Genomic DNA, 25,957 nt, shown 5'->3' with positions numbered 1-25,957 from the left:
TCTGTGCAAATCTGTTAAACCACCACCACACTGAAAAAAAACTCTAGTGCCCCCCTCACAGTGTCTCTCCCTCCCTGCCGTCTCCCTGTCTCACTCCGGCTCCTCCTGGCCAGGACTTTTCCCTCCCCGACGCGAGAACCTCTCCAAAAGTGTCTTTGTGTGCGGTGCGCGGGTGTCTTGCCGCTGGCTATCTCGCGCAAAGGCGCACGGAAAATTGAGCAAAAACCTCTTCGTAGGCACGTGACTGAAATGAGAGGGCTGAGACCTTCCTCTTTTGGAAGTACCCTATCTGGATGGGTATATCTGGGGTTGATAGACGTTTCTGCTATACCATATATAACGGCCAGGGCCCCGTCGGATTAGTCGATTCTGTCGCCGGCGCCTGTACCTGTGCCCGTGGCGGCCCACACCTCGTCGTAGGTCGCACAGCCCTTTGTTTCGGGAACAAAGTTGTGCACAAAGACGGCAAACAGGACACAGACAGCGGCGAAGATGAGGTAGACCCAGCCGCCGAGTAGTGTGTTCAAGATGGGGAACATGGTTCCCACGACAAAGACACTGACCCAGTTGCAGTCGGTCGCCCAGCTCTGGGCGATGTCCTTGACCTCGACCTGGGACACCTCACTGACGATCAAAAACGGAATGGGGCCGCAGCCTATGGCAAAGGAGCCGACGTATGTGAAGATGGACACGACCGTGAGGAGCGGCTTGTCCGTGAGTATTCCTGCACTTAGGACGAGCAAGGACAGCAGCATGGATAGGAGGGAGAGCAGTAGCAACGGCTTCCGGCCGACCCTGTCCAAAAAGGTGGACGAGACCGCGGTGATGACCATGTTCCCCACGGATATCAGCACGTTGGCGAGGACGGCGTACTGCGGGAACACCTTGTTCAAGATGTCGACGCCGTAGAAGATCACCGAGTTGATGCCGGCAAACTGCTGTCCGATCATCATGAAAGTAGCGATGGTCTTGGAGTTGAAGTAGTTCTTGTCGGTGAGGTAGCACCAGAACCCGAGGTTCTTCAAATGCGGGCTGGACTCAAGCAGCAGCAGATGTCCCTGCTTCTCGACTTTCCAGATCTCGATCTCGTTGTGCACGTCCTGGGCACTGCTCGTGGAGCCCCTGAGGCTGCCCAAGATCTTGGTGCCCAGCGCCTCATCCGCGTGCTTGGATCTGATCACGAGCCACTTGGGAGACTCCACCAAGGACGTGGCAGCCAAGACGACGTTGACCCCGGCTATTATCCACCCGACGCTCAAGATGCGTCTCCACGACTCGACCGAGTTCCATCTCATCGCCAACACCTGCGCCAGCAAGATGCCGAAGTTCACACTGATTTGGGTCATGCTGCCCAAGATACCACGTAGCTCGACCGGCGACACGTCGTTCACGTAGATCGGCACGTACACTATGGCCAACCCGCCTCCGAGCCCACTCACAAATCTGCCCAGCAGTAGACTCGAATGGGAACCAGCCCTGCTCTCGATGAACGATCCGAGAATGTAACACACCGACGTAACTATAAAGCTCGGCTTTAGACCGTAGTTTGTGGAAATGTACGACGCAAAAGTAGAGGAAACCAACCCTCCGATGGAGAAAATCGCCGTGGCAAACCCCAATTGGCTCTGCGAGATCCCCAAGGACAATCTGATATACTTGGCTGGCGCATTGAGCTCAGACATGTGGAACCCGTACTGAATCGACGCCAAACAGCAGATCAATACGCACACGACAAGCGGCGGTGTCCAATGCTTCTTTCTCAAACCTCCTGCATCCAGCAAGGGGGAGCTCGACGATGGTCTAGACATGTTCAATCGTTGTAGCCCTTGTCAGAGGGTAATGTTTACAGCTCCACCGAATAAAGCTGAGCATTACAGTAAGCACAGTATTGGATAGACATGTTTGTTTTAGCCACCTCCCCACAGAGCGCCGTCCCAAAGAGGAAACCGCAGGATTTTTCCATGTCTCTGGCAAGACGGTTCGTTCTTCCCTTGATAGTATTGAGGGCTTATCTGGATTGAATGGAGAGACGGCAGAGCGTTATCACCAAAAGCGATGGCGACTATCAACCCGGACGACTTGGACACGACCAATCTTAACGCACAGTCAAATGCAGAACATATACAGGGGATTTACGACGACATACAGAAAATACACGAGGAGAGCTTCAATTCTAGACTCGGATTGCCAGCGGTGGCAAGAGTAACTCTCTTCACACTCGGTGGCGCTATAGTGGGCGGTCTGGGTGGGATGTTGGGTGGATGGACCGATGCGTCATTGAAATATCTTGCTGCCAACTCCCACCGACTACCCACCTCATACAACGGCTGGTTCTTCTACCACAAGCGTAAGACATACTACTGCACGAAGAATGCGATGGGCCAGGCGTTCCGGACGGGGGCCAAAGTCGGGGGGTTTGTTGGCATCATGTTTTCGCTTGAGGCGATGCTCGACTACGTCCGTGGGCAGGCGGATTTCGCCAATACCATGGTGGCCACCTGCTTGCCCGGCTTCACATATGCCTGGTTCGGGAAGATGTCCAAGGTGCAGGCAAGAGAGCTTATCCACAAAGGAGGGAAGATCGGACTGCTGTTGGGGCTTTCGCAAGACGCATTGCAGTACATCAGAGGGATCGACGTGTGGTACTTGAACCAGTGGTTCGGCATCAAGCCGATGAAGTTGAGCGAGAGGTTGAGACAGTATGCTGGAGAAAAGGGGAGCGTGCTTTGAATCTATCTATATACCTGTACATACTAATGAATACACAGCCGGTTATATGCCACCGGGGTCTCTGCGGCTAGTCGGAGACGTAGACGCCGTCGTCGTCCTCATCGTCGTCGTCTTCTATGTCGGGAACAGGGTAGTTCAGGATGACGGCAATACCGGTCAACTGGTCGAGCTGCTTGCCCGAGTCATGCAAGCTGGAGAAGACGGAGACCTCGCCAGCGTCGTGCTTCACCTTCTCCACGAGGTCGATGTAGTGTTTCCGCTTCTGGACGTCGTCGTTCTTGAATAGCGAGTCCGTTATCAGCAACACCTTGACTGCCCCGCCTATTTCTACAGCCTTCTCCACTTCTCTTTCGCCGTAGAAGGCCTTGGAGTCGTCGTTGTTCAAATGTCTCGTGAACTCGTCAAACAATGCGACATTCCGCTGCACCTTTGTGTCTGCAAGCTGCTTCTTGATCGTTGGGTCCTTCATCACCTCCTCAAGACCCTGCAAAAAGCCTGTACTGCTCGACGCCGTGAGGAATTTCGACTTGCACCTTATGAGCTCCTTGTCTCCCGTCTTGTCAATCTCCTGGTAGATTATCTTCATCAACTGGGCCGCAAGCGTACCGGGAGACGCGATGATGATTGCCTTCAAGTTGAGCAGGTCCAAGTTTCTGATCGCCGACAGGGCGGTGTTCGTCAGGAACTTGTCCAAGGCCTTGTCATGGGCTGAGGAGTCGCCCCTTCTCTTCTTCGGAATGCTTTTCTCTATCTTGTTGCGTAGTATCGTCATCGAGTCGGTTATAAGACACACGTGGGAGACGCCTTCTTCGAGAACTATGGCTCCGACCTCCGCCTTCGACCCCAACGAGCATGCCGCCTCCACCAGGTCATCGTAGTGCTGGTCCCAGTGGTCCTTGTGGACTTTGACGGACTCCTTTAGCATCACCGTGGCGGTGTGGTGGGACCCCAGCGGCACGTCGGCTAGTGCGTTCAGCGTCCTGCCCTTGATTCTTAGCTCCCGTTCGGACGCCACGAAGTCTATGTCCAGCACATCCAGGGTCAACTTCACAATTTTCTTCTGTGCCGGGGCTCCAGGAATGGGCACTCCGGAAGAGCCTATGGGTCTGACGTTTCTCTGTGTTTTGAGCGACACTTCGTCGTGTTTGGAGATGAGGTTGTACAGCGTCCACAGGTCGTCTGCGTCTTCGGGCACGAGCACGACGCTGCCGCCCTGCTTGTTGGTCATCTTGGATACGAGCTTCATACCGGCGGTGATCTATGCCTACGGGAGAGCACCAGACTCTTCGAACGGGCCCCTGACAGCAGCAGAAAGAGAGAGAAAAGGGCCCCAAAGAAGTAGAAACCGGGGGGACCCTCAAGGCTGTGTAGACGAATGAGGGTGACAAAATTTGTCAGTTTATTACATTAGGTGGAGTTTATAGAAAGAGGTGGCTGCTACACACGGGGGAGGGCCCATCAGCGGACCTCGGCGCCGACGATGGTGGAGCACTTGCATGGCTCGCCGTTCTTGTTGACGAGCTTGGCGTCGGGCTTGCCTTCCTCCCTGTAGACGGCGGTGAAGTCGTCGATGGTGGTGAAGTGAGGCTGGACGGTTTCCCAGATCTTCTTCTTTGGCGCAAGGACCTTCTCCGGGACGCCGTCGTAGCCCTCGAAGAAGATCTTGTCGCCCGGCTGGCTGCCTGCTGGCGGGTTGACAAACTCAACCTTGCCCTCTGGGCTGGAGGCGCAGAGAACCATGGCGCTGGACTTGATGCCTCTCATGGTGACGGGCTTCAAGTTGGCGACGACAATGACGTATCTCTGCTGCATGGCCTCCAACGGGAAGTGCTTGACGAGGCCGGAGCAGACTGTTCTTGGGCCGTCCTCGTCGCCCATCTGGATCGTGGACACGTACAAGGCGTCCGCGTCCGGGTGCTTGACGGCCTTCTCGATGTACCCGACTCTCAAGTCGATCATCGAGGGGCTAGGCCCGGCCTGCGACGCCTTGGCCTCCGCCTCCTGCTGTGCTCTCAGCTTCGCCTTGGCGGCCTTCTTGGCCTCCTTCGCAGCCTTGGCCTTGGCCATGGCCTCGGCGTCGACAGGCTTGCCCTTAGGAACAGCGGCATCGGCCGCTGCGGCCGCCTCTGCGGCGCCCCCGGCGTCCTTCTTCTTGCCCTGTGCTGCTACCGCAGCACCCTCCGCCTCCTTCTTCTTCGGCTTCTCCTTGATCTCTCTTGGCAGTGCTGCGTCCAGGTCAAGAGCGAGCTTCGACTCGCTGAGGCCAGGAACGGTGTTCTGCAGCAAGTCAATCCATCTCAAGATGTGTCTGTTCGCAGCGACGTCCTTCACCAGCGTCGCCGTCGCCAATGGCAGGACAGCCTTGAACACCTTCACGTCTGCGTCCGTGTGCACCCCCGTGCCCGCCACGTATGTGTTGGCCTTCAACGTTTCGTTGAGCTCCTTGACGTGGTCCTCGATGTGTGGCGCCAGCGACTCCCACTGGGAGACTGCGGCCTGCTGCTGTTCTTTGGAGAAAGCCATGTCTGTCTGTCTGTCTTTGTTCTGTCGGCTGTGTGCTGTCGGCGTGCTTGCTGGCTGCTTCCCACCACTGCTCCCGCCCTCCTCTCTTCTGTTCCAGCTGTCCTGCTGAGCTTAACTGTCGAAAAATCTTCGGCACACGCCAGAGCCCTCTCAGAAAGACCCGCGCGGCACCGCTGGCGGGAGGACGTGAAGATGATTTCGGACCAGTCAGGCCTGGGACGACAGAAGGACGGAAAAGAGACGGAAAGAAGACGGAACGGGGCCAGGAGAGGCAGAACATGGCCAGTATAGAGAAACCGCCGCAGGAGATGGTGACGGCGATGACGGAGGCGGAAGGAGGGCAACGGAGGAAGAAGTCCCGGCGGGTGCCAGCGAAAAAGGTGTCCCGGGCCTGTGTGCATTGTCGGAATGCACACATCACCTGCGACGACAGCCGGCCATGCCAGCGGTGCGTGAAGAAGGGGCTCTCGGACAGCTGTGTGGACGCTCCCCGCAAGGTGAAGAAGTATCTTCTAGGGGGCAACGGTTTGGAGAAGACGGCTGCGGGGCCGGGGGACGGTGGACCAGAGGGTCAGCAAGACGTCGGCGCCATGCAGAGGATGGCGGTGTCGGCGTCGATGCCGGCGACGGTGATGGCCTCCGGTTCGGAGCTGCAGACGAGGTCCGGGCGGCCGCCGAGCGTGCCGAGCTACATGGGCACGAACGTGGGCACGAACGTGGGCACGAACGTGGACATGGCGCACGTGAACTCGCAGGGCCTGATGAGGTCGCTGAACTACCTGGCGCTCTCGAACGCCAGCCACAGCAACAGCAACAGCCCGGACACGCCGCCGGCACGACGAATGGACCTCTCTACCATGTCCAGCGGGTTCATCCGACGCTCGCCGTCGCACGGCCTCCACCTGAACAGTCACAACGGCCACAGCAAAGCCGTGTACGATTCGATCGACGGCACGCTCGGCTCCCCGAGCCGCAACGACCAGGCCGAGATCAACTTCCTGTCGTCCGCCGCAGACTCGGAGTACGCCATTCTCGGGAACATCATCGACCAGACGATGTTCCAGAACGACGGGAACAGCCACAACCCCGCCAGCACGGCGACCTCGCAGAAGTACGTCAGTCCGGCTCTGAGCACGACGTCCGAGGACTTCGAGTACCTGCACTACCAGCCGTTGATGGCGCAGAGCAGCGGCAACTCGCCCATGAGCATGGGCCAGTCGAGGAGCAGCATGCGGATGGATGACGCTCCGAAGAGCCCCTTTGTCAAGCCTCTGCAGCCCATTGAGATGCGGCTGGTGGAGAAGCCTGCCGAGCTGGAGGAGGAAGGGGAGGAAAAGGAGGCCAGCGAGGACAGCTACAGCGACGAAGACGGCTACGACGGCAGCGGCCCTGGCAGAAGGAAACGCAAGCTGAAGTACTCGGACCTATACCCGGACAAGCCGCAGTGCGACACGTCCACCAACCAGTACTTCATCGGAACGATGTCCACGATCGACGGCGTCAAAACACACACCTTCCCCGAGGTGGTGAAGCAGATTGCCAAGTTCAAGAACGAGCACCCTAAGCGGTTCAGGGAGAGGAACAGGAGAAGTGCGATCTCGTTCAGCATCGGGATTCTAGACGACGTGGTTGTTCCGGAGCTCGAGGGCACCGACACGACGAACGAGGAGGACGAGCGTCGCAAACAGCAGCAGCTGCTGCAGCAGGAAGCCGGCGAAGCTGACGAAGACGCAGCAGAGAGGGACGAGGCCGGCAACGGCGTCGCCGCTGGCGGCGAGGCCACTGTCGACGGGAACGGTGGCAGATGCGGGCTGCTGTACCACGAGCCGTGCGAGATCTACGCCAAGGTGAAGCAGCCGTTCACGTACGTGAAGCCGTACCACGACTTGAACCTCTACCTCAAGTCGAGGTTCCCGAAGAGCGACCTTGTGCAGATGTCGAAGAGCATTGCGGAGTACCGGCCGTCGTTCATTGCCGGGATGATCAAGTTGAAGGAGGACGACCTCATTTTCGCCGAGCAGTGTTTCCAGCGGACGTTGCTCGAGTACGACGGGTACATTGGGATCAGCGGGACGCCCACGCTTGTGTGGCGGCGGTCGTCGCAGATTGCGTATGTCGGGGACGAGTTCTGCATCTTGACCGGGTGGTCGAAGGAGAACCTGCTCGGGAAGTCGACGTTTGCGGTGGAGATCATGGACGACCGCAGCTGCGTGGAGTACTTCAAGATCTTCTCGAAAATCGCCTTTGGCGACATGTCTGGCGACACCATCACGGAGTGCACGTTGCTGACGCCCAAGGGCGAGAGCATCCGCACGAACAGCACGTGGACGCTGAAGCGGGACGTGTTTGGCATTCCGATGATGATCATCGCCACGTTCTTGCCCATCTTGACCTAGGTGGGGCGCTGCGCCCGCGTGTGTATTACCAACACTAGTGTCTACAAAAAACTAGCTACTTACTGCGAGAGGATGCTCTTGACAAACTCGGCGTAGTCCACCGAGTTCTCGTCCGTGATGGTCACGTTCTTCAACAGCTCGTCCACCTCGTCCCCGGACAGCTTTTCGCCGATCGTGGTGAGGATGTACTTGAGCTCCCCGACCCCGATGAACCCGGTGAGGTTTTTGTCGAAGATCTGGAACGCCTTGATGTAGTCCTCCGGCTTGCCCAGCTGCTTGAACCCGCCCTCTCTGTTCACCATCTTCTTGAACGTGTCGTAGTCCACCTCGTTGCCAGCCAGCGTGTCCTGCAGGTCTGAGATCTCCTTCAACGACGGGTTCTGGCCCACTGCCCGTAGCAGGTCGCCCAACGACCCTGCCGACACCTTGCCTGTGGCCGCCTTGTCGAACAGCGCAAATGCGTCCTGGAGCGTGCGTTCGTCTGCCATTGCTGTTTCTTTGTCTGGCTGTCTATCTATCTATTTGTCTGACTGTCTGTCTGTCTGACTGTCTGCCCTTTCCAACGCCCCCTCCACCGCCACCCACTTCCGGCCACATCAACACCCCTCTTCAACTCCACTTCAACTCCACTTCAACACTCCAGAGTAAACAAACCAAACAGCTTTGGCAACGCGGCCCGCGACAGAATTGTTGTTGCAAGGGCCTTTTCTTTGCATCGTTTCTACATTGGGAACTTTTTTTTTCACCTTCTTTACAAGACTCCGGGATGTGGGGGGCAGGGAGAAGGGGAGAAGGGGAGAAGGGAGAGAAAGTGGTTGGACAGCAGATAGCAGGACAGACATGGGAGAGCCGGCATGGAAAAGACTGGGCTTGAAGGTCAAAGCGGTGGTGGGAAAGGACCCGCTAGCGATAGTGACGCAGAGAGAGGAGGGAGAGGACAAGACGGAGAGAAAGGACAAGAAGCAGGGGAAGCGGAAGGCGGAGGACGGGGCCAGGGCCAGGCCGGCGAAGGCGGCGAAGCGGGTGAAGCTGCCGAGGCAGGAGCGGCTGCAGAAGCAGAGGCAGAGCGCCGAGGAGAAGGACCAGCTGCAGTACTTGCGGCAGTTTGACGAGGACCGGGAGCACTGGAAGTTCTCGAAGCAGAAGCAGAACTGGCTGGTGAAGAACATCAGACACGTGCCGGAGAGCTGCGAGGGGGCGCTGCTGCGGTACCTGGAGAGCGTGCAGGGCGGGTCGAGGCAGCGGGTGGCGGATGCCATGGCGGCGGTGGTGCAGACGTGGAACACGATGGTGGACGAGGCGGAGGACCAGATGAGGCGGGACCTGGCTGCGGCGGCTGCCGAGACGCCCGACAAGCCCGCTGGGGCCAACGGGAGCAGCGGCGACAAGCCCGACAAGCCCAAGAAGCAGCCCGACCACGCCAGCGAGACGCCTCCGGACTACGACTACGCTGTCCGTGCCAGAGAGGTGCTGCGGGTGCTCACGGGCGAGACGCTCTTCCTCAAGAGCATCGACGAGCCGCAGCCGCAGCTGCAGGTCGACGTCGACGTTTCCGAGGAGGACGTCGACGTCGACGCCTCTGCCGCTGACGCTGACGCCGACTGAACAACCCCGTCTGACAACCTCTTCACCAGACATGTATACCAGACTGTGTACAACAAAGACCGCAGTGCGTTACGTAAGCAGCCAACCTGCCACTTTTTTTTTTCTTCGCCACTTTTGACAGCACTCTGATAACGGAGGGCCGGAAGACAGGGATGAGCCAGCACACGGGCGGGACGGGTGGCAGAAGGACGGCCAAGGGCAGCGTCAGTCTATCTGTGTGGTGTGTGCAGACGTCTTGCGTGCCGGTGACTCTGTTGTGCCTTTGAAACCACGCCTGTGCGCCATGCCCTCGTTCACAAAGCTCATATCGTCCATCACGGGCAGCAGCAACAGCAGCAGCCACGGGCTGACGAGCAGAGGCTCCGCCTCTGCTCAGTCGCCGCTGCAGCCGTCGTCGACGTTCGACCCGAAGAACAGCCGGACGGGCGGCTTCCCGTCGTTTGGCGGGTCCGGCAGCAGCAACAACTCCTCCGTCGACGAGTACCACACGGCGATATGCAACAAGGTGGTGGCGAAACAGCCGATCCTCATCACGGTGGCGGTGGAGTCGCCGCCCATCACGCTGTTCGGCAGCCCCGCAGCGTCGTCGGGCGCCTTCTTCTCCGGAACGCTGATCTTGGACATCTTCATGGACAGCCCCGACGGCAAGGAGCGGGCAGAGAGGCCGGAGAGGCCGGAGAGGTCGGAGAGGCCTCCCGCAAGCACGCCGCAGGATGCCGCCGGGTCGTTGGAGCCGATGATGTCTGTGTCGCAGCTCTCGGCGGCACAGCTGAAGCAGGACTACGTGATTGTGAAAAAGGTGTCCCTGCACCTCATCCAGACGGTCAAGTACGGCAAGCCGTTTGTGCCCGAGTCCAGCACGCTGCAGAACTGCGCCGGCTGCACGAAAAGGGTGACCGAGCTGGCCCACTGGGACATCCTGTCGAAGAAGACGGCGTTTGCAAAGGGCTCCTCCCACTCGTGCCCCTTCAGCCACGTGATACCGGGCTCGATCCCGCCCACCACCATTCTCTCGAACTTCAACACGTCCATCAAGTACGAGTTGATCTGCCTCGCCACGTTCGTGGACCCGAAGACGGGCAAGGACCAGCTCATCAACTTGGCCCAGCCCATCAAGATCTCCCGGTCCATCTTGCGGGAGCAGGACCGCAACTCCACGAGAATCTTCCCCCCCACAGACGTCACCTCCACCGCCGTCATCCCCAACGTTGTGTACCCTCGGTCGTCCTTCCCCGTGGAGATCAGAATGGACCATGTGTCCACTCCGAAGCGCCGCTGGCGCATGCGTAAGCTGAACTGGAGGTTGGAAGAGTGCGTTTGCGTCAGAGCCAACCACTGCGACTCGCATAACGAGAAGTTCTCCTCCGTCTACCAAACAATGAAGAAACAGAAGAAGTCCGTCAAGCCCAGCAAAAACAGCGGAGGCCTAGGACACGCCAACGTCAACTACTACTTCGAAACACCAAAGTCTCGACTCAACAACAACAACAGCAGCATCGCCTCCTCAAATAGAACCAACGAGAGAGACCCTGCAAACCCTCCCACCGATGACTTATTTCCGTCAACTTCTGGCTCGAACCACGGCTCCCAACCGCTAGCACCTTCTGCCTCCAACTGGTCGGTCCCTGCGTCTCCAATAAGCTCCAACCTGGGCTCTTCGAATACATTGGACCAGGTCTTGTCCTCTTCGATCTCTCAACAACAGCAGCAGCAGCAGCAGCAGCATTTATCAAATCCCGATGAAGTCGTTATGCCTAATTCCTCCTCTACAGCTGCTGCCCCAAAGAAACAAACGGAAGGCATTTTTGTTGAGGAGATACGAACCATCTCAGCGGGGGAATTGAAATCCGGCTGGAAATCAGACTTCTCTGGTTGTGGACGAATCGAGTTGGTGGTGGAGGTTTCCTTGATGAACCTTATTTCAATGGGGATAAATAATACTATCGCTTACAAGGGTTCGATCAACTCGCAAACCTGTAACCTCACCTTCAACGAGCTTTACGAAGACGCTAACTCTGGCTGCAACTGTTCAATAGATGTTGACGACCCGGAGTTGGGGATATCTGTCACCCATAACTTGATTCTGGAATTGGTCGTTGCCGAAGAGATGATGCAGAGCACCATGGCTTCTGCAAACCAGTCGGCAAAGGCCCGCCAGCACCAACAGCAAACTCATGGTCACCGTTCGGGGAATGCAGGCTCCTCAATATCTTCTAACTCTACGGCTGCAATTGTGACCGGAAATATGAACTCACAATCACGAATGCGTCCAGTTTCCTCCTCAACCTCGGATAATACAAGTGGTCAAACGGGGACCAGAACTACACTATCAGAGGAAGATTTCCCTGATGACCGAGTAGGCCCAGAGTATGCCACGGGGAATAAGACAGATGTAAGCAACCACATGCAAGGTATCCCCACCGGTGTGGCACGTGTCTTGCGGATGCAGTTCAAAGTTATACTTTCTGAGAGGTCAGGACTAGGTGTAGCATGGGACGATGAAGTCCCTCCAACCTACCACGCAGTTGGTGCCTTGAGTCCTCCAACGTATGACGATTCAGCCAGCAATGTCACCTCTCCTGCCAATTATGGCCTAGCAGTCCCCTTGGAAGGCGACGAGAGGAATGTCAACGAGATGGCAAACTTAAGATTATAGATTCGTTCTTATATAATTACTTTTATGTACGCTTTTTTCATTTTCGATTAACACGTTTATATCTCCAGCTGTCTCTTTCTCTATCTCTGTCACTTTCCCTGCCACCCCTCTCCCTGGCTCTGTCTCTATCTATCTCTCTTTCTCTATCTCTATCTCTTTCTCTTCCTCGGTCTCTTCCTCGGTCTCTCCCTCTATCTGCCACATCCTTTTCTCTGCCAACTTTTTCCCTCTCTCTGACGCCTTGTCGTGAATCCCAATATTCACGCTGAGACTTGCCGTAACTGTCCTTTTGCTTTTTCAGACTAACGCCACTGCTTGTGCCCAAATTCTCTTTATCCTTAATCTTATTGAACAAGTCAGCAGACCTTTTCTTCGGATTGGTTGCTTTCGATGTGACAGTTTCTACCTTAGCCTTAGTCTTATCCTTCTTAGACAAAAGTTCACTCAATGTCTCAAAGCATACTTTGCCATCCTTCTTCACATATACCATAATTCCAAACTTGGTTACCAAGGCTCCACATCCTGTTGTCGCATTGGCATTATCACTTGCTGCATTGTATGTTGGGAAGATGTCGTCTATTTCAGCTATTTGCTCATATTCGTCACCCTGCTGAGATATTCGAATAATGTACGCTGGCTCGTTATTGCATGAAAGATATGACACGATACCAATGCCATTGGGACCAAGGGAAACTTTCAAAACAGGGCTTTCAACATCAAATAACACTGAGTTTGTACAGCACATTGTACTTGGGTCAATGAATAATGTATTTCCGTCTCTCGTTCCAACCAGCAACCCTGCGCTGATGTCATCCTTTTCATTGATCTCTTCGTAGTAGCATATCGAAGACAATGCCGAGGATGAAAGTTTCATGGATTTTTTGAGCAGTAACTCGTCATTCATCTGGTCAAACTCATAGAGGTGCAATTGACCATGGGATCCTGCAGCTATCAAGGTGTCAGATTTGTGATTCCAATCGAGATCTTCTATGCCACTTTCTACGTCCGTAGACGTGACTAAAGAATAATTGTTCTTGGTATCAAAAATATAAATTTGGTTGATTGTATCTAAGCCGGAATTCGAAAAAGATCTTGCATGAACAGCCAAATATTTGCCTGAAGGTGAGTATTTGATACACCATGGTGAAAGCGTCCTATCAGCGGGAGCTTCCACCTCGACAATAAGGGGTGTAAATACCATAGGCCGAGAGTAAAAGCTGAACAAAGTAAGCTGGATTTTGGTTTTGGTTTTGGTGGTCGTTAGAGCAGTATCGCTCGTCTTGGATGGCGACAATGGCTTCAACGAATTTGGCGCTGAGGAGCCTAATGAAGACGGTCCCCTAGGGATTGAAGAGCCAGTCTTTTCCAACGGTACTCCCAAAAGCACCGGAAACTCGGGATGCATGCATAGAGAAGAGACAGGGGATATCCGGAGTGACAAGGACTCTATTGAATAAACGTGTGATTGTGCCGACTGCTTTGCGGGTAGCCTGTGAACGGTAAGGGTCTCTGTGGGGGGTGCATAGTGGGCAATCCACAGTCCATCTGCAGACATCGTTAGCTGGTGTCTCATGGCTACCTCTTGAATCAAAGTTAATTTTGCTTAAACAAGGAAACGGTGCTGGCTGAAGAGAAACTCAACTCTTTCCATTCCAGAGTGCAGAACCCATATTGAAGAAAACATGTTGCCGGAGCGAAGAACACCAAAATGAAAAAAGACGTGGCCTTTTATCTCTGCTCTCCGTAAAATTGTTGTACCTCTGAGCGGATACTCGTGTTTGCACCGTAGTAGAGCAAACATACACCTATACAAGTACACAATGGTATGTTGACAGAAATATAGAAGGTTTGTTGGCTTTGCCAGTGGATCAACCTTGAAAATTGAAGGATACTAACACCCAAACACATCGACGGATCAAACCCGCCGAGTTGAGAAAAATTCCACCACTTACAGGCAGTCCAATCATTCCACCAAAGAAGAGCCAACGAAAAGTTCGCCAGCAACATCAAGAAGGTCAGAACCGGAGAAAAGCAAAAGCAGAAGAAGGAGGGCATCGAAAAGGTAAACATTCCAAGATGGTTGGTGATCCTACTCTGTTTCCTTCTTCTTGGAGGTGGTATCCTCGAAATCCTTAGAATATTCTTCTAAAAGGGTGTTACATATATAACAAACCAAAGCATTGCTATCCATTGGCTTGATGTATAGTGGACGGCAGTTTGCCAGATGTGTAAATTATAACAATAACTAAGTCGAATATGCTCCCTCGTAAATCCGCCCAAAACTTTCCATCTGAATTTTTATTCAAACGAGATTTTCTTATATCTCTACAGTAACCTTCTTTCTTACCTACCCAAGCTGGTACTCCAGTGCTCTTCATCGACAAGCGCATATTGGATTAGTGATAAACAATGTCAAGTGTATCAGATGTTGTTGCTGGTGAGCACCAGCAGGCGATAAACATTCCTATCCCTGTATTCCCCCCTTTCAAGCTTCGGTCTTCATTAATTGATAAAGACCCGGTCATCTGGGAGTATCTTTTGGCAGACTATATCACGTTGTTTAAGAAGCTACTAGCGTTGACATTGTATCACAGCAAACAGAAGAGCACCCAAGTTTTAGCGGCTCCATATGTTCTTTCCGTAAACACAGTCAACCAACTCCATACTTTTTTGCAATCATTTCTTCGGGAGTCATCCTTGGAATCTACGCAGGTCTTCTCCCTTGGGGCAATCAATCCTAACATCAGAGAAAACCAGCACGTTTTGAAATTGGCCGTATTCTCATACATCAAAGCAACGAATTTGGTGAACCTAAAGATCACAGGAGCTTCCATATGGGAGTTTTGCAAGGTCTATGTCACCATGGCAGATAAGTACACCAGCCAAAAAATCAACCAAACACTGGTGACCATCCCTGTAATAAGGAAACTAGTGGAGGGATCTATGAAATCGGTGTATACATCTAAAAGCGACGATGTGAGTCTGATACGCTCTTTACAAGACTACGTTGGGAAACTCATTGCCAGTGGGAAATGGAAACAAGATGATTCCGAGGTGCTGTATCTTCTTCTCGGACAGCGTACCAAGAAGGGTGTTACAGTGGGTTCTAATGATGACAGAAATAATAGGAGGAATACGAAAAATGTGAGGCTTTCATCAACGTCGAAAAATGGTAAGACAACGGTTAGCTCAGAGTTTGCCGAAACTTTTGTGAACAAGCATTGGACTGAAATCTTAGAAGAGCTCTACGTTGGTGGTACCGGTGTGAACTCCAAAACCTGTGTCCAAATCATGGTGTTGAGCTTGTGCTCTTTGCCTAGCTCGAAAATTTTGAAGCTTTTGAAGGAGAAGCTCGAGATTGATGGTCTGGTACGACTGAAACAGTTCCACCCGTTGATCTCATGTGTTGTGCTTTCGAAAAAATTCAACGAGATGAATCCAGATTTGAAAGACATACTAGCGCCAATCCTGCTACCGCAACGGAAGAAGAAAGCAGGTCAGAGCAGCATGGCCAAGGTTTTCGATGAGGCGAAAATACGTAATGTGAGAGACATGTTCCCACAGCTGACTTCTGGGCAAGCAAAGACATTGCTACATCGCAGCAATGACGATGTGGAGCGTGCAATCAACCATGTGCTAGAGATGGATGTCGACGACATCAACACGATCGAAGACTATGACGAGAAGAAGAAAGAAACCAAAGAAAAAGACTCCAAGCCGAAGGGTAAGAAAGCTTCGGGGCCGAAGAATGTGTTTGATTTCCAGATGGACAAGGACAAGGTTGTCACCGTCCAGATGGGGAAGAAAGAAGTCAGCGACACCATTGACGACGCTGGTGAGGAGTTGCGGAAGAAGAACCTCGAGCGGGCGCTTGCAATGCTATACGAAGCAGACGAAGACGAGCCGGACGACACCTACGTGGAGAACGAGGCAAACGCCGTGCCTAGTCTCGACTACAACGAGGACGGCGGGGATGGCGCCGTGGTCGGCAACAAGGGTGCCAGTAAGGACAAGGGTGTTAACACCAGGCTCGACAAGCAGCTACTGGACATTGAGGCCAGGTTGTTTGCAATATACTCCTCTTCCCCGGAGCGGTTGGGTAGAGGGGACAGAAACACCCCGTACAGACACCAGTTGCGACGGGAAACGGGCTGGACCGACGAGCAGATCGAGGGCTGGGCACGTATTCTCCAAAAGAGTCCAAGCAGGTTCCGCATGCTGGAGGAGAGACTCGTCTTTGTCGACGGGTCGTTGAACACGTCCGGGAAGAAGTCCTCCAAGTGGACTGCTCCCAAGAGGGAGCCCGACAGCGACACTATATACGATGACAGCACCGGCCGCCATGCCACCGACAAGCGGAGGGGTGGTCGCCCGGTATTTAGCGGGGCTAAGTCCGGCGAGTCTGCTGGCCAAGCTTCCTCGACTGCATCGCCGTCTGCCAAAAACAACAAGAACTTCCGGACATACATGGAGAAGAAGAAGAAAAAGAGCGTGAAGTAGTGGAAATCGACGCAAACGGCAATCCGAGAAGGAAAAGTGGGAGAGCGCTAAATCCGATCTCCGTCGAGTGTCTCAAACCTGATGGCTGGTTCTCTCGAAGACCTGTTTCCCGGAGACACTCGTGTGGGGAAGGACGGGTGTATAAAATAGAGCATGTGTATAACTCTACGTAATGTGTTCTCTCTGCATTTGTTAGAATGTAATTGAAAGACAAGAGCGCATAAACACAGTAGCACAGAAATGCATTCGGAAATGGAAACCATCACGGGTCTAGGAGTAGCCAAGCCAAACACGTATCCAAACGTGGAAAAGATCACGTACAAGCCAGCGGAGCTAAGACCAACGGACGTGGACATCAAGATTATTGCCTGTGGGATATGTGGAGCAGATCCACATTTTGTCCGGGGCGATTGGGGCGGACCACATCTACCGATCATCCCAGGACACGAGATTATCGGACATGTTGTGCACAAGGGGTCGGAAGTGAGTGACGAGGAGTTCAAGGTTGGTGACCGGGTGGGTGTCGGTGCACTAGCAGACAGTTGTGCTAGCTGCTACCGCTGCAAGCACGGGTTCGAAAACAATTGCAGACAGGCAGTGACGACATACGGTAACCATGTTTCGATGCCAGAGAGACAGGGCGGATATGCGTCACACACGAGAGTCAACTCGAAATTTGTTTTCAAAATCCCAGACAACATCTCCACCGAACATGCCGCTCCGTTGATGTGCGGAGGCATGACCAGTTTGAGTCCTCTTTTAGCCACCGGTGTGTCAAAAGACACCAGAGTCGGCATTGTCGGAATTGGCGGTATCGGCCATATGGGCATCATGTTTGCCAAGGCGTTGGGAGCACATGTAACCGCTCTCTCCAGCTCGGAGAAGAAGAAGCAGTTGGCCCTCGATTTGGGTGCAGACCGTTTTGTCGCCACCGACGACCCAGACTTCGTGGAGAAGAACCTGGACGCCTTCGATGTTGTTGTTCATACCGGGGCATTTGTTAACAACAAGATGATCTCCGATATGACAAAAATGTTGAGACCGAACGGTCGTTTGCAGCTCATTACCGGACCGGATTTGGAGGATATGTCTCTCAACTTGAATGTTTTCGATTTAATCATGAACAACGCCAATGTCGGCGGCATTGCGTCTGGCTCTGGCGCTCAGATCAAGTACATGCTAAAGCTTGCCTCAGAGAACAACATCGTTCCTATGGTTGAAACCATCAACATCAGCGAAGCAAATGTGAAGAAGGCATGGAACAGATTGGACTCAAACGATGTCAAGTTCAGATTCGTTCTCACTGGATACGACGAGTTTTTTAAATGAACTGGCTCTTTTTCCGTTTCTCCAGGTTGTGTATTCCAATATAGCGTATTTTCAAAATCTCTACAATGACAACACCTTGGGCGAAGTACGACCTGGGTGGTTATGGTAGTTATATAGAAGACATGACAACTACAGCTTAAACGAAAATATGTTACGTAAGCAAAAAATCTGTTTTAAAACAACAGTAGCTTGTGTATAGCGCAGTCCCTTATCTTTCAACAAATTCCGATATAGTGTAACGGCTATCACGGTCCGCTTTCACCGGGCAGACCCGGGTTCGACTCCCGGTATCGGAACATCTTTAAGCCTGGTTAGCTCAATCGGTAGAGCGTTTGACTCTTAATTTGATAGCAATCAAAAGGCTGCGGGTTCGAGCCCCGCATCGGGCTTAAATTTTTCTTTTTTTCTTTCCTTTCCTTTCCTTTTTGGCAAGATGTTCCTGTGTCAATGTGTCGTGTTCTCAATATATGCTGCTATACATGGCGCCGTTATATAGAAAAAAGAAAGTGTCGTCAAACCTTGTCGTAGTAGCCCGAGGTGTGGCTGTCGGAGGAGACCTGCGGCTTCCAGTTCAACTCAAAGGCCTCGTCTTCGTCGTCCTCGTCCTCTGCACCGTGATGGTCGTCGCCATTGGCGCCGGAGTTGGCATGCTGTGTGTTGTTGATGTGTGCAATGGTGCCCTTCTGCACGAAGCCAGCGCCGTTGTTGAAAACCGCGGAGTTGGTCATCGCTAGGGTCGTGTTGGAGCCCTTTTGCGAGGTGGAGTTGTAGAGGTTGCTCAACGATGGCGTGTTCGAGAGCACGCCGTTGGACTCGTTCTTCCTGATAGCTGCGAGGTTTTGGGACATGCTGCTGTGGTTCGAATAAAGGAAAGACTTCTATGCTTGCCACAGAAAATCTAATCAGAAGAGCGAACCACCACCACGACGTGTCATAAAGGGATGGGAGGCAGCCCGTATTTATGTGGTCCGGCAAGGTGCAGTGCCGGTGGCCAATTTGATCCGAGGCACCCATCCTGCGCCGGCCGCTATGCTCGGAGTCTGGTCCCCGTGTGGCGCAGCAGCACGTCAGCGGGGGGGCGTGCGCGGGGCCGGACTAATGGGGCCGGCGTGGCGCAGGTGGCAAGGCTGCCCGGAAGGGCGAAAGGCGAAGAGCGGAGGGCAAAGGGCGGAAGCAGGCCGGCCGTGAAGGGGAAGGGGATACGGAGACGTCTGCTGTCGGCACGGCGAAAGCCAACGAGGACACAGAGGATAGAGAACCAGGGCAACGGTGTGCCGTAAATCGATTACCGAAGATATAAAGAAAGACATAAGCGTATGCATACACATCAAGTGGAAGAGAAATAAAGGGGGGAGTAGAAAAGGGAGAGTAGAAAAGAGAGCTCGGGTGCAGAAGGGCGATCGACCCTTACATCTGGTTGTGACCATAGACGTGTACGGAGTCGTAGTTGTCGCAGCTCACGGTCGGAATGAAGCTGTAGTTGTTGCCGTCGTAGTACTCGTCGTCGTCGCTCTTGTCGTCGTCGTCAATGTAGCTGATGACCTTAGACAAGCCCAAGCCGTGGACGTCGGCGGTTGCCTCGGTGACAGAGACCCGGTGTTCTCTGTCGTAGACCTTCACGTGGTCGTCCTTTTCGGCGAGCGAGAGGTTGTTGTTGACAATGATGGACATTTTGTGTGTGTGGGGGAGTGTGTGTTTGGTCTGGGGTATTTGCTTGTGGCAGATAGATAGCACTAAGAGGATATTTGAGGAAGTAATCAACGGGGGAAAAAAAGTAGGAAAACTACACGCTTTTATATCCGCCACGGACGCCCGCTCCCCGGATGCTCAGCCGATGCAGACCACTGCACCTGAATCATCCTGCCCGTGCCGCCGCCCAGGACAAACGGTCCGTTGGTAGATTGAGTGGGGGTGAGGGGGGTCTGCTCGGACTCATCGGGTGGCGCGGTGGACACACGGGTGGTGAATCACCGGGGGCGTTGGCCCGGATGGATAAACGGAGCGACAGCCGCACGCCGGGGCAGAGTGCTAAAAATGCGGGGGAGACGGGGTGCCAGCCCACAGCAGCCGTGGGAGGGCGCGATGGGCATACGGAGCATGGAACACGGCGGGGGCGCGGTGCGGGGCAGTGCGGGGCGGTGCAGCAGGCCGTTTCTCCATTGGGAAGGAGGAAAAACAAAAAAGAAACTGCGCAAGCCCGGAATCGAACCGGGGGCTCAACGATGGCAACGTTGAATTTTACCACTAAACCACTTGCGCGAATTACATGAGCGTAGCATCCCATTTTGGCTATAGTTATGTACAGACATGCAGCCAGTATGCGCGCCTGATGAAACATAGATGCTTAACGCCGTGCACGGATGGGGCTATGGCTCAATGGTAGAGCTTTCGACTCCAAATCGAAAGGTTGCAGGTTCGATTCCTGTTGGCCTCAAACCGACTATTTTTTTCATCAAGAAGCTCTGCAGTTTATTTTTTGGTAAAAATGCCTTAAGACGCAGCCGGAAAGCACGCCGGCTGGCTCGAAAGAGCAAAAAAACTTCGGGGTCAACTGGGAATTGAACCCAGGGCCTCCTGCTCCCAAAGCAGGAATCATACCACTAGACCATTAACCCTAAAGAACCGACCGGAGTGAGGGTTGAACTCACGATCTTGCGATTAACAGTCGCACGCCTTAACCAACTTGGCCATCCAGTCAATTATTGCCAGACGTTTTTTACGGGTGTCCATAATCCGCACTCAGAATTAAGTGTATACAGCACGGCACCAAAGCCATGGGAGAACAGAAGCGGCCCGGTGAGGAACCTGTGAATAATACCGCTGAGCTTGTTATGCATTAGCCACCTTCATTTGCCTTTTGCCGGCCTCATGGTGTTGAAGTCTAGCTATTCTGTTATGAATATCCATTGTATATTGTTCAATTTATATTAGATTACTTGATGCCTTGTCATTCTAAGCCTCTTGTCGGATGCCTTGTCATTACAAGGCTCTTTTCTAATGCCTTGTCTTTCAAAAGCCTCTAAATCTAATTTATTGATACTTATTGACTTCGGCATCTTATCTCAACACATAGGTTAGTGGGTAATGCTAGCATGCCTAGTATGGAACTTCCCAATGAGATGGATTGAATGAACATATAATCTGACGCTTGGTAAAATTGTGATAATATATGGCCAAGGAGAATGCCTTCACAGGACAAATTTTGGGGCCCATCAACAGTGATAAGCAGTTGTAGTGTAAAAAAAAAGCTGCAGTACCAAAATAAAAATGTCCATGCGAGAAGAAAATCAAGACCAGCGGTACTTTCAGAAGACGCGTTTGCCATTATTTTGAAGCTCATCTCCAGCATCCGGAGGAACCTCGATTTAAAAGACCACCGCATACCAGAGTAGAGTACAGCGTATAAAAAAACAAGTACGAGCACTGTCCATATGATGCTACCAAAATAAAATTTAAGAAAATACGTAAAGGCAACAGAAATCAATCAAATAATGACTGGAAACGAAAATGTATATGAAAGCATTAGCGCAAATGCTAATGATAACAGGCTCGGAGGACTTACACAGGACATAGTACAGAATAAAAGGCGAGATATACCAGTTCAGCAAACCAAGAAGAACGAATTGCTTCCCCAGTTTGAATCTAAAACTAGAAACATTCAATTATTGCATCAGTTGATCAGCTCTGTTCAATCATTCGGAGATTTCTGTCTACTTGATATATCGAGCGATGGAATGTGCTTCAGTATAAATGACGGTAATGTTTGCAAAGTGCGATTGAACTTGAATCGAAAAGTGTTTCAGACTTACACTTTCAATGGCGTTTGGAGAGAAAAAAACAACTTTTCAGCTGCTCAACTATATGCAGAAGACACGGATTTTTCTGACGCAGAAGCTGAAGAAGATGGCACGGAAAACTACGTCACAAATAGCTTTGACTGCGATGCAATCATTTCGGTAAACCTAAACATTGCCTCATTCTTGGAAACGATGAATATCCACGTCAAAGATAGGAAAGATGCAGAACAACGGGTTGAGTGCACCTTGAGATACGATAGAGAAGGAGATCCGTTTGTTATGGTGTTTGAAGATGACTCCATAATTGAAAGATGTGAATTGAATACCTACTACATTGATGATCTCCGATCCAAGGGCAAAAAGTTGAAGAAAAAGAATAGGAAGAGTAAAGAGAAAAAAAATACAACCGACAACATTGATGTTATCGAGAGCTTTGATATTGATAATCCAATCATTGATGACTCTATTTTTAGATTGGATTCAAATAAAATATTATACGACATTATCATTAAATCCAACATATTACATGACATTATAAAAGACATGAATGATTTGAACACAGACAAATTTGTTCTTTATTGCCACAAGACAAAAGGCCACGTGGCAAATGGTATGAATGATGGCAATGATGAAAAGGAGCATCGTTCTAAGCTTATATTCATATCAAAGTCAAAATCTGATACCATAGGTTTTTCAAAATTGATTATACCTCAAAGGAAACTAAATATCCCAGAGTTTAAACTTTTCAAACCTGTGATTCCAGAAACTAACCCAGAAGAGTACGAGTTTGTCGATTGTTATGATCTGTCGTTATCTTCTACGTACCATTTTGAGTATTTCTCACGTTTACTCAAGGCAATCAGACTTTCCAAACTTATCAAAATCAGAAAAGACATGGACGGAATCACATCATTGCTATTATTGCTAGGGAAAAGTACACATACCCTGAATCAACAACAAGCACAGCGGCTGGACAATAATGACTTATATGGCTCCAGTATTGAATTTGTGACTTTGGAAAGTATTTCAATCGATGAACTTTCTGCTTTAACACCTGAAACAAGAAGCCCTACATTGTTATCTAAGCTGGGCTACGGTAATAATTTTGTTGAACAATTGATAAAGGATGATCAAGATGTTCAAACAATACGTGTGGGAAATGATGGTCAATTGATAACATTAGATGATTACTTTGGTAAAGACGCCAGAGCTGAGTTTGAAGAAATTGAGAACGTTAATATCCATGACCGAGATCACGAAGGATATAGGGGCCTACCAATGGAAATGGATATAGTAGGCGATTACATGCCAGTCGAAGGTGTTCATGCTGATAAAACAAAGAACCGGCGCCAAGATGACAATATATTGCAGTTGACTGAGCAATTGACTATGTCATTGCTAGGACATGCAACGCCTACAGCAATCAACAATATTGAAGTCGAACAGAGTATGGTTGTCAATGATGAGGTTGAGAGTGAAGGGGATCGGACTCGGAAACGTTTGTCTAACTACAGAAAGGAAAAAGACACCAACAAGAGAACCAAGAACCGTAAAACTAAAGGAAGGCCCAAAAAGGGTGCTAACGGCAAAAAGAAGAATGATGGCATTGAAACTGTTGGTGGAGCTATAGAGATTCCTTTATTTATCTGAAATACTCTCTTTCAATTTGACTCAAATTATGTACCCGGGCTATTCTTTTCATTGAAACTTTTTTGAATTGGTCAAGACCATGTGGACCATGTGTCTCTGCTAGAGATTTCGAATGACCCTAGTCACATAATTGAACTGTTTTTGCTTTGGTTTGTATATCTATAATCTAATCACTGTAGGAGCTTCGCATGTGAGAATGAAACGGATACTTATTAGCATCAAATTATACATACGGCTCTATTGTTTATTACGTAATTAAAATTGTTGGTAGGACTTTCGTTTTTAAATTTTTCTAAACTGGTTTATTTTGCTACACTGACACTTGGGGACATATCAGAGTTTGTAAAAGTTGTAGGATTATGAGCTCAAAGACTATTGGATAGCTGGCTCTACTTGAATAACATCTGAGCTCTCACAATCACAAGAAATGGTCCCTTGGCCCAGTTGGTTAAGGCGTGGTGCTAATAACGCCAAGATCAGCAGTTCGATCCTGCTAGGGACCACCAGTTCTAGGGCGTGTGGCGTAGTTGGTAGCGCGTTCGCTTAGCATGCGAAAGGTCTTGGGTTCAACTCCCAACTCGTCCAATTCTTTTTTGCCCTCATTATTTTTTTTTCTTCCGGTGTTGTTGGCATCGGGCCTGAACCGGAAGATGGATTGAAACTTTCCTTGATCCTCCCTCCACGGAGAGAAGCGAGGAGGCCAGGAAAATGTGACTCTTCTGATGGCCGGTCCTGTGAACGTATTTGATACGAGCTTTTGCAAAAAGAAGATCTTATAGTCTCTTTCCTTTTGGGTTTCCGAATCTTTACAGGTGCTGCCAGACATCCATTCACAAGCATTTAATGTTGTCTAAGTCTGTGGGATTGAGACAGTGCAACCCGCTGGGTTCATTGTCTCTTTTCAGAAACTCATCATCTACTGCTGCCATTGCATACAAAAACCTACACAGAAACAAGAAGAGGCCACAGTTGCCCACTTTTGAGAACCCAACGTTGTCTGCCGACTCTGCAGTCAGCTCTATCATCTACGAAACCCCAATAGTCTCCAAGACTCCGAAAACGCAGCATGTTCTAAACTGTTTGGTGCAGAACGAACCAGGTGTCTTGTCTCTCGTCTCCGGTACACTTGCCGCAAGAGGCTTCAACATCGACTCGCTGGTCGTGTGTAATACTGAGGTGAAAGACTTGTCTCGTATGACCATCGTCCTCGGTGGCCAAGATGCAGTCATTGAACAAGCTAGAAAGCAAATCGAAGATTTAGTCCCTGTCTACGCTGTGTTGGACTACTCTCATTCTGAAATCATTAAAAGAGAATTGTTGCTCGCAAGAATCTCACTTTTGGGTTCTGAGTACTTCCAAGAGTTGGTTGCTCATCACAACGATGCTGATGTTAAGGTCTCTGAGAAATTGAGAACTGAGGTTTATCACCCATCCAACCTTCCACCTTCCCAGGCTTTGAGACAAAAGTATGAACATTTGGATGCAATCAGTAAATTAACTCGTGAATTTGGAGGCAAGGTCGTTGATGTCAGTGACAGAAATTGTATCGTTGAATTATCCGCAAAGCCAACCAGAATCAGTGCATTTATTGCTCTCATTCAACCGTTCGGTATCCTAGAATTGGCAAGATCAGGTATGATGGCACTACCAAGAACTCCGATAGAAGGTGTCGAAGATGGTACAGACCCAACTAAGGATGCCGCAGATGTTGTTGATGTCTCCCAATTACCACCAGGCTGATTCATGGCTAAAAACAATTCCCAATAAATAATTCTTCTCATATAATACTTGTTGTACTCAACCGACGTCGGTAAAAAAAATTGTTTGACTTTCATTTATCCTGTTGTACAGGAGCTTGAAAAAATGCTAAATAACTATCCAGATGCTGCAATAAAATCCCAAATGACCAAAATCGTATAATAGTAATATAAAATAAAAAACGTAAATGCAAAACAAAGCAAAGCATATCCATGATCATCGAATCTCCACGTCCAACGGAATGCTAATGCTACTTACCGGCAGGAAACCGTTTAGCACATAAACTTTAACATTGGCATCCCCTCTCAGTCTAAGTTTAGCACCGGAATCTAGCAAAATCTTCCTCAACAGACCTCGTGTTCCTTTCGCATTAGGCCAAAGAGTCACAAATAAATCCAAAGCAGTATTTGCGCCATCAACAATCTTCACGTAAAAAGGCTGGATCTCAATCTTGCCGAGCTTCAAATCCTCACCTTTAGATGCATCGTAAACAATCAGATCTAACTCATCAATTTTCAAGTTCAATCCCCTGATTACAAACCCACCTTTTTTGAAGTACTGCCTGATCCAAAAGTCGTCGATATTTGTAAAATTGTTGCTGTTTATACCACTTACCTGCAAATCAATTCCGCCCTGTTCTCCCAGACCAAGCAATCTGACGTTATCTGCATTGAACTGCGTGCCTTCCGCAACACCGACACCCAAGTTAGGCTCGACACGAACAATAAAGATTGTAATTAGACTGAAGAGCACTATACTAATAATTGCAATGGGAAGGTATACATGGAGTCTGTATCTGACTATTTCTTTCCTTAACCTTTGCCATCTTTCGGTCAATCCTCCAAATCTGCTCGAAGAACCGGTCCCTACCTCAAGCGTAGACTCAATATCTTCAAAAACCATGTTAGATATTAATTTGCTTAATTAGAAACTATCTGAAATGTATAACGTGCAGTGCCCTCAAAGTTAGAGATACAAAATGCTCCATCGATGACAACCGATTGTCACGTCCC

The 25,957-nt window shown here is 50.9% G+C and overlaps 16 protein-coding genes and 8 non-coding genes across 24 annotated transcripts; 14 read left to right on the top strand and 10 right to left on the bottom strand.

The window, feature by feature from the left end:
• Window positions 1-359: 359 nt before the first annotated feature.
• Window positions 360-1,808, bottom strand: PICMEDRAFT_71779 (hypothetical protein; the record flags this gene model as incomplete). The annotated part of the gene is made up of 1 exon (XM_019164003.1): window positions 360-1,808. One exon carries the CDS (start codon window positions 1,806-1,808, stop codon window positions 360-362), a length of 1,449 nt encoding a protein of 482 aa, XP_019018860.1.
• A 247-nt stretch (window positions 1,809-2,055) lies between these two features.
• Window positions 2,056-2,730, top strand: PICMEDRAFT_32423 (hypothetical protein; the record flags this gene model as incomplete). Its single annotated transcript, XM_019162765.1, has 1 exon — window positions 2,056-2,730. One exon carries the CDS (start codon window positions 2,056-2,058, stop codon window positions 2,728-2,730), a length of 675 nt encoding a protein of 224 aa, XP_019018859.1.
• Window positions 2,731-2,797: 67 nt separating this feature from the next.
• PICMEDRAFT_71777 (hypothetical protein) lies at window positions 2,798-5,253 on the bottom strand (the record flags this gene model as incomplete). Its single annotated transcript, XM_019164002.1, has 2 exons — window positions 2,798-3,988; window positions 4,198-5,253. 2 exons carry the CDS (start codon window positions 5,251-5,253, stop codon window positions 2,798-2,800), a joined length of 2,247 nt encoding a protein of 748 aa, XP_019018858.1.
• Window positions 5,254-5,612: 359 nt separating this feature from the next.
• On the top strand, window positions 5,613-7,646 carry PICMEDRAFT_25503 (hypothetical protein; the record flags this gene model as incomplete). Its single annotated transcript, XM_019162396.1, has 4 exons — window positions 5,613-5,811; window positions 6,184-6,515; window positions 6,669-6,881; window positions 7,032-7,646. Coding segments are annotated over 4 exons (1,359 nt in total), but the record flags the coding sequence as incomplete, so codon positions are not given.
• Window positions 7,647-7,708: 62 nt separating this feature from the next.
• PICMEDRAFT_71775 (hypothetical protein) lies at window positions 7,709-8,137 on the bottom strand (the record flags this gene model as incomplete). Its single annotated transcript, XM_019164001.1, has 1 exon — window positions 7,709-8,137. One exon carries the CDS (start codon window positions 8,135-8,137, stop codon window positions 7,709-7,711), a length of 429 nt encoding a protein of 142 aa, XP_019018856.1.
• Window positions 8,138-8,498: 361 nt separating this feature from the next.
• On the top strand, window positions 8,499-9,155 carry PICMEDRAFT_23558 (hypothetical protein; the record flags this gene model as incomplete). Its single annotated transcript, XM_019162312.1, has 1 exon — window positions 8,499-9,155. A coding segment is annotated over one exon (657 nt), but the record flags the coding sequence as incomplete, so codon positions are not given.
• Window positions 9,156-10,044: 889 nt separating this feature from the next.
• On the top strand, window positions 10,045-11,835 carry PICMEDRAFT_21011 (hypothetical protein; the record flags this gene model as incomplete). The annotated part of the gene is made up of 3 exons (XM_019162180.1): window positions 10,045-10,929; window positions 11,041-11,437; window positions 11,588-11,835. Coding segments are annotated over 3 exons (1,530 nt in total), but the record flags the coding sequence as incomplete, so codon positions are not given.
• Window positions 11,836-11,947: 112 nt separating this feature from the next.
• PICMEDRAFT_10701 (hypothetical protein) lies at window positions 11,948-13,465 on the bottom strand (the record flags this gene model as incomplete). Its single annotated transcript, XM_019159708.1, has 1 exon — window positions 11,948-13,465. One exon carries the CDS (start codon window positions 13,463-13,465, stop codon window positions 11,948-11,950), a length of 1,518 nt encoding a protein of 505 aa, XP_019018853.1.
• A 218-nt stretch (window positions 13,466-13,683) lies between these two features.
• On the top strand, window positions 13,684-14,187 carry PICMEDRAFT_15650 (hypothetical protein). The gene is made up of 2 exons (XM_019160908.1): window positions 13,684-13,733; window positions 13,865-14,187. The coding sequence occupies exons 1-2, from the start codon at window positions 13,731-13,733 to the stop codon at window positions 14,057-14,059; spliced, it is 198 nt and encodes a 65-aa protein (XP_019018852.1). The 5' UTR covers window positions 13,684-13,730; the 3' UTR covers window positions 14,060-14,187.
• A 162-nt stretch (window positions 14,188-14,349) lies between these two features.
• Window positions 14,350-16,182, top strand: PICMEDRAFT_26741 (hypothetical protein; the record flags this gene model as incomplete). The annotated part of the gene is made up of 1 exon (XM_019162463.1): window positions 14,350-16,182. A coding segment is annotated over one exon (1,833 nt), but the record flags the coding sequence as incomplete, so codon positions are not given.
• A 480-nt stretch (window positions 16,183-16,662) lies between these two features.
• Window positions 16,663-17,739, top strand: PICMEDRAFT_31564 (hypothetical protein; the record flags this gene model as incomplete). Its single annotated transcript, XM_019162709.1, has 1 exon — window positions 16,663-17,739. One exon carries the CDS (start codon window positions 16,663-16,665, stop codon window positions 17,737-17,739), a length of 1,077 nt encoding a protein of 358 aa, XP_019018850.1.
• Window positions 17,740-17,963: 224 nt separating this feature from the next.
• Window positions 17,964-18,035, top strand: PICMEDRAFT_t65. The gene has a single exon. It is a non-coding gene; the product is annotated as a tRNA-Glu (tRNA).
• Window positions 18,036-18,044: 9 nt separating this feature from the next.
• Window positions 18,045-18,128, top strand: PICMEDRAFT_t66. The gene has a single exon. It is a non-coding gene; the product is annotated as a tRNA-Lys (tRNA).
• A 16-nt stretch (window positions 18,129-18,144) lies between these two features.
• On the bottom strand, window positions 18,145-18,840 carry PICMEDRAFT_15647 (hypothetical protein). Its single transcript, XM_019160907.1, has one exon. The coding sequence runs from the start codon at window positions 18,585-18,587 to the stop codon at window positions 18,252-18,254; it is 336 nt and encodes a 111-aa protein (XP_019018849.1). The 5' UTR covers window positions 18,588-18,840; the 3' UTR covers window positions 18,145-18,251.
• A 146-nt stretch (window positions 18,841-18,986) lies between these two features.
• PICMEDRAFT_15645 (hypothetical protein) lies at window positions 18,987-19,495 on the bottom strand. Its single transcript, XM_019160906.1, has one exon. The coding sequence runs from the start codon at window positions 19,408-19,410 to the stop codon at window positions 19,147-19,149; it is 264 nt and encodes an 87-aa protein (XP_019018848.1). The 5' UTR covers window positions 19,411-19,495; the 3' UTR covers window positions 18,987-19,146.
• A 432-nt stretch (window positions 19,496-19,927) lies between these two features.
• PICMEDRAFT_t47 lies at window positions 19,928-19,998 on the bottom strand. Its single transcript has one exon. It is a non-coding gene; the product is annotated as a tRNA-Gly (tRNA).
• Window positions 19,999-20,101: 103 nt separating this feature from the next.
• On the top strand, window positions 20,102-20,173 carry PICMEDRAFT_t67. Its single transcript has one exon. It is a non-coding gene; the product is annotated as a tRNA-Trp (tRNA).
• A 109-nt stretch (window positions 20,174-20,282) lies between these two features.
• Window positions 20,283-20,354, bottom strand: PICMEDRAFT_t46. The gene has a single exon. It is a non-coding gene; the product is annotated as a tRNA-Pro (tRNA).
• Window positions 20,355-20,362: 8 nt separating this feature from the next.
• Window positions 20,363-20,436, bottom strand: PICMEDRAFT_t45. Its single transcript has one exon. It is a non-coding gene; the product is annotated as a tRNA-Asn (tRNA).
• Window positions 20,437-21,122: 686 nt separating this feature from the next.
• On the top strand, window positions 21,123-23,487 carry PICMEDRAFT_15644 (hypothetical protein). Its single transcript, XM_019160905.1, has one exon. It carries the CDS (start codon window positions 21,231-21,233, stop codon window positions 23,184-23,186), a length of 1,956 nt encoding a protein of 651 aa, XP_019018847.1. The 5' UTR covers window positions 21,123-21,230; the 3' UTR covers window positions 23,187-23,487.
• A 128-nt stretch (window positions 23,488-23,615) lies between these two features.
• On the top strand, window positions 23,616-23,689 carry PICMEDRAFT_t68. Its single transcript has one exon. It is a non-coding gene; the product is annotated as a tRNA-Ile (tRNA).
• A 9-nt stretch (window positions 23,690-23,698) lies between these two features.
• PICMEDRAFT_t69 lies at window positions 23,699-23,771 on the top strand. The gene has a single exon. It is a non-coding gene; the product is annotated as a tRNA-Ala (tRNA).
• A 209-nt stretch (window positions 23,772-23,980) lies between these two features.
• On the top strand, window positions 23,981-24,951 carry PICMEDRAFT_15642 (hypothetical protein). Its single transcript, XM_019160904.1, has one exon. The coding sequence runs from the start codon at window positions 24,030-24,032 to the stop codon at window positions 24,924-24,926; it is 897 nt and encodes a 298-aa protein (XP_019018846.1). The 5' UTR covers window positions 23,981-24,029; the 3' UTR covers window positions 24,927-24,951.
• A 209-nt stretch (window positions 24,952-25,160) lies between these two features.
• PICMEDRAFT_71768 (hypothetical protein) lies at window positions 25,161-25,847 on the bottom strand (the record flags this gene model as incomplete). Its single annotated transcript, XM_019164000.1, has 1 exon — window positions 25,161-25,847. One exon carries the CDS (start codon window positions 25,845-25,847, stop codon window positions 25,161-25,163), a length of 687 nt encoding a protein of 228 aa, XP_019018845.1.
• Window positions 25,848-25,957: the final 110 nt, after the last annotated feature.

The sequence above is a fragment of the Pichia membranifaciens genome (genome assembly GCF_001661235.1).
Source record: "Pichia membranifaciens NRRL Y-2026 unplaced genomic scaffold PICMEscaffold_2, whole genome shotgun sequence".
NCBI lineage: Eukaryota > Fungi > Ascomycota > Pichiomycetes > Pichiales > Pichiaceae > Pichia > Pichia membranifaciens.
This window is presented reverse-complemented; position numbering and strand designations above follow the sequence as displayed.

What these genes read in the sequence shown, in the direction of transcription:
- PICMEDRAFT_15645 (XM_019160906.1), bottom strand. Translation starts at nt 19,410, where the DNA reads ATGTCCATCATTGTCAACAACAACCTCTCGCTCGCCGAAAAGGACGAC.
- PICMEDRAFT_15647 (XM_019160907.1), bottom strand. Translation starts at nt 18,587, where the DNA reads ATGTCCCAAAACCTCGCAGCTATCAGGAAGAACGAGTCCAACGGCGTG.
- PICMEDRAFT_15644 (XM_019160905.1), top strand. Translation starts at nt 21,231, where the DNA reads ATGACTGGAAACGAAAATGTATATGAAAGCATTAGCGCAAATGCTAAT.
- PICMEDRAFT_15642 (XM_019160904.1), top strand. Translation starts at nt 24,030, where the DNA reads ATGTTGTCTAAGTCTGTGGGATTGAGACAGTGCAACCCGCTGGGTTCA.